The 4,922-nt window shown below is 39.4% G+C and overlaps 1 protein-coding gene across 1 annotated transcript; it reads right to left on the bottom strand.

Annotated features, from left to right (window-relative positions):
• Positions 1 to 625: 625 nt before the first annotated feature.
• On the bottom strand, positions 626 to 4,770 carry HELRODRAFT_184581 (hypothetical protein; the record flags this gene model as incomplete). Its single annotated transcript, XM_009014037.1, has 5 exons — positions 626 to 1,462; positions 1,541 to 1,933; positions 2,459 to 2,591; positions 4,491 to 4,562; positions 4,697 to 4,770. 5 exons carry the CDS (start codon positions 4,768 to 4,770, stop codon positions 626 to 628), a joined length of 1,509 nt encoding a protein of 502 aa, XP_009012285.1.
• Between the last annotated feature and the right edge of the window lie 152 nt (positions 4,771 to 4,922).

The following is a 4,922-nucleotide window of genomic DNA, read 5'->3' as shown; positions in this document are numbered from 1 at the left end:
ACATTTTTGTTCGCTTCTACAAGGCATTTTCCAATGACCGCGTTCTGTACATTTGTCGTTGAGGTTGGCTCCATCAAATAGAACTGGTGGCCCCCAGGATCGCAATTCAACTTGCCCCATACGATGTTTTCAGATGATTGAGGTAGTTCCATGTCACAATCGACTGTTACTCGAATGCATTTTTCGTCGCTATCCCCCATTATCACTTCTGTATTTCTCCATCTAAGAATGCGTTTTTCTAAGTCAATTTTGAACCCATATTTTGTCAGAAAGTCGACACCTATTATGCATTCGTCGATGATATCCGCGACTAAGAATGTACCTTCGAATAACAAGTCGCCTAGCTGAACAGTACGGAGAATCTTTCCGTAGACTGGTGCTGTTCCTCCGGTAGCTGTTCGAAGGATGTATTTGTTAGAAGTCTCTTTCTTCAGATTGGGTACCAAATCAGATCTTAAAATCGATTTTGTTGCTCCGGTGTCGACTGTAATTACGCATTCTCGTTGATCAACTTTTCCGTTCAGCCATAAGTCGTTTCGATTTCGATGTAGTCTGGAAACGTTAATTACGGTACTGGGGGCGTCAATTCTACTAGCCAACCTCTGCCCCACAAATTTGGCTCTTATTAGTTTTCCGCCCCTTCGTTAGAAGGGGCCGATTGTGATACGGGATCATCTTCTCTTATTTTGCGCCATCTTGTCGCGCAATTTCGGCAGTAGTTATCTTTTAGGCGGTGTTTACAATCACGACGTAGATGGCCTTTTTCGCCACAAATCCAGCATTGGGGTACACCATGCTGTTGGGGTTCGCGTTTCACAATCACCTTCTGGCAAGAGCATTCTTCATGTACTTGGCGTAGACGTACGTCACTTTTTGATGCTTGCTTTGCCGATTCAAAAGTGAGACTGTGCGCAACGGCATCCTTGAGTTTTCGTTTATCTGACAAGAGAAGGGATTGCTTGAGTTCCGAATCACGAAGGGCTTTGATAAACGTATCCAGGGCAGTTTCGTCTCTATGCTCGGGGTCTGATGTTGGATACGACAGCAATGTCAACCGTTCGATATCTTGTGCCAGCTGCTGAATGGATTCACCAGATCGTTGCGTTCTGTTTCTAAGTTGAGACCGATAAATCTGCTTCATGTGTTCTTCACCATAACGTAAATCCAACGCGCTAACCAGAACTTCATAGTTGAAGTGGTTCTCCGCCGGAATCGTCTGAAGAACCTCTGCTGCTGAACCTCGCAGGGCCAGTATCAGTGCTGTTGCTCGTTCTTTTCCGTTCCAACAGTCACTAGTTGCCGCTGCTTCGAACTGGGTTTTATAAACGTTCCAGGACATCTCTCCGTCAAATGCTGGTACCTTCAAAGTTCTTCCAGATGCGGGATCTAACGGCATGGCCATTTTTTTGGATTGCTCCAATTCTCGCTTCAATTTGTCTATCTTGTGATCTACCTCAACGGTCTGACGATCAAGTTTCTGTTCGATCATTTCTATTCTTGTTGACTGTTCTTCAATCTGTTATGCCACTTCCAATTTTACGTGTTTTAGCTGGTCCTTGATCTGTTTTAACTCCTCTGTCTGTCGTTCGGACTGTTCTTTGATCTGTTGTTTTAACTCCTCTGTCTGTCGTTCGGACTGTCGTTCAGACTGTTCTTTGATCTGTTTTAAATCCTCTGTCTGTCGTTCGGACTGTCGTTCGGACTGTTCTTTGATCTGTTTTATTTCAGTTGACATACTAAGCAGAAGTTCCATCATTTTGGCGGTTGTAAACGTGCCTGTGCTAATTTCATTGTCTTCGTCAGCACCATCAAACTTGAATTCGTCTGGGTTCTTACCTTCGTCAATGAGAGCTTCTCTCAGACGTGCAACTAGTACTTCTTTGTTGCCACTTTGTGACAAGGCTTCGTTTCTGTAGTTCTTCTCGTAGTTGAACTACGTTCAANCCACACAGTTTTGACCATCGTGTTCTTTTTCTACGAGTAGCAATTCGCTGGTCGAAGATCCCACTTCGGACACCAATGTTATAATACTCGCTGTCGTAACCGGTTTACGATGCGACGGGTTCAAATCCTCGATTGAATGAAATACTCCGAACAGAATAAAATACTTCAACTATTATTAGTTATTAAACTTTATTTACAGAAGAAATCAACTAATCGTTTATTTCCAGTAAATTCGCACTAACGCAACAATTAACTTTTAAATCTTTCAAAATCTATCGCTATGACAACGTCAACAAACAAATCAAATATCGCTTTAAATAATTCACCGAATCGCTATTCACAAAATCACGAATTTCAATAATCACAAATATCACTAATCACAAATATCACCAATCACAAATATCTTGCGACGTGCGCTTATATACTCTTCGCAAGCGTCGTTTCTAGATTCTTCCCGATGGTCCGATTCCAGCATACTCTAGAACGTTCCAGTCACTAGAACATTCTAGAATACGCTAGAATCTAGTGCGTTCGGTAGCACGGTTATAACAGTAGATAAGTCAACAGCCAGTAGGCGATTCTTGAAGATGGCATGTGACGTTGAGGAGACCACTTCTGCTGGCAGATCGTTCCATACACGTATGATTCTGTTGCAGAAGAATTATTTTGATGAGTAAGTTTTTATCTTTGAAGGTAAAGCATTTGGTTATTAAATGTCCACGCGAGGAAACTTTGTGAGTAATGTCATCAATGTGCAAGTTGAAGTTGATTTGTTTGTCGACAGTGACACCTAGATCTTTGAAGTAACGTGCTGATTTTAAAATGTGTTGACCAATAAAATACTGATGAGGAGCGGTAAGAAATTTTGATAGAGAAAATCAACATTGATAATACTTGTCTGGAGAAAGAGGTAACTACCAATTGATACTCCAAGCGAGTATATCGTTGATTACTTGTTGAAGTTGGACAGAGTTGGATGAGCAACACTATAACTTAATGTCATTAGCAAAAAGCAATATTGAAACTGATTTGGGTAGGGTACACTCAACTACGTCATTTATATAAATTAGAAATAGAATGGGTCCCAGGACGCTGCCCTGGGGAACACCACTGGTAACTGGTACAGATGTTGATAACTTATTATAAATTCTAACGAGCTGAAACCGTTCAAACAGGAAACTTGTCAACCAGAAGAGTAGATTTCCAGAAATTCCATAAGGCTGGATTTTACTAATTAGCTTGGTGTGCGATACGGAGTCCAAGACTTTTTTAAAATCTAGGTAAACGGTGTCACAACATTCCTTTTGCTGGCGAATAGACATCCAATCTCTAAAAAATTGTAGAAGATTGGTGTTGGTGGATTTTCTAGGCAAAAAACCATGTTGAAAGTGTGAAATTAATTTATTGTTAGACAAGTAGGATAGCATATTTTTGTTGATGATTTTCCATTACGCGACAGCATGAACATGTAAGCGAATTGGTCTGTAGTTGTTGGGGTGGTTAGTTGGACCGTTCTTATGAATGAGAGTCACAATCGCAGTTTTCCATTTAGTTGGCAAGAGATTATCTTTAAAAGAAATATCAAAAATATGACAGAGCGAAACTGCCAGACTGGATTTACACTTTTTTAGCAGTATGTTGAGAATACCATCTGGTCCCACCGAATGTGTATTTTTTAAATTGCGCAGAGCTGAAAACACTATCTGAGGAGTAAAACTAACATCTTCATATAATTTTGTGGTACGACAAGTTAATGGACAGTTGCTGTTGTTGTCGTTAATAAACACGGAGGCAAAATGTGTTGAATGCATTTGCCATCACCTCGGGATCATAGTTAGCGCTGTTGTCGCTCAATTTCAAACTGCTCAGTTGGTGTCGAAAAAACAATTTTTTGTTAACGTATCGGTAGAAACTTCTAATATTAGATTTTGATAACAATCTTTGTTCATTGATATTTTTGAAATGATTGGCCAATTGAAAGTGAGAGCATTTAAGTATTGTCAAGTATAGTACTTTATCATCTAAGGAAGATGTCCGTTTTCAATTTTTCCAAAAATTTAACTTGGCTTTGTAAAACTGACAGAGTAAATTGGAAACTGTATGTCTGCGTGAGACACTATTCTGACATACTATTTGTTCAAAAAGATCCCAGCTGGAGTTAATGTCAATACATTATTGGAATAGGTGATCCCAGTTTATCCTCATCTGGCAGTCATTCATAGAAGTGAAATCGACCTTGTTGAAGTCATAGAAAAATGTTTTATTGTTGGAGTCTAGATCTGATGAGATAGAATTTGCGCAGTTGACTGTAAATGTGAGACAGTTATGATTACTGGACGCAAACGGACCCAATACATCCAACTCAGTAAGCAAGCTGGCATCGTCGGATATAACCAAGTCTAAAATATTGTTTTCCAGAGTTGGTTGATCAACCAGTTGATGAAAGCCTAATTCATTAAACAGCTCGATGAATATATTGAATATGTATGTAATTATTAGGTTTAAAATAATTTTTCCAGTTAATGTTGGGAAGATTGAAACATCACCTTTGCAGAGTTTTTTTTATACACTGAGCACTATCGAGTGCGTATCTCTCTGCCAAAATATCAAACCCTCCACTGCGGTAGTATAAAATAAAAAGGTGATTTTTATTTGAGAAGGATATATCAATAGAGATTATTTCTATCTGAGTATATATTGACGGTACTGAGATAACTTTGTAAAGAATGGTGTCTTTGGTGATGAAAGCTACACTACCGCCATGTGTTTCACGGTCCCATCGTACAAAACCCTATCCAGGAAGTTAAAACAAGCTATCAGGATCATTTGGGGTCAGCCAAGTTTCAACAACAGAAAATATTTTCGGTTCATAAACTGATAAAAATAAAATAAGGCCATTTTGTTTTTTCTGAATGATTCGAGCATTGGCAAGGGCAAAACGAAGGTGTCTATATGTTGATTTCACGAAAGGGCTGATC

This window comes from Helobdella robusta (assembly GCF_000326865.2).
Source record: "Helobdella robusta unplaced genomic scaffold HELROscaffold_1292, whole genome shotgun sequence".
Lineage (NCBI taxonomy): Eukaryota > Metazoa > Annelida > Clitellata > Rhynchobdellida > Glossiphoniidae > Helobdella > Helobdella robusta.
The sequence above is the reverse complement of the archived record's forward strand: the minus strand, read 5'-3'. Positions and strand labels throughout refer to the sequence as shown.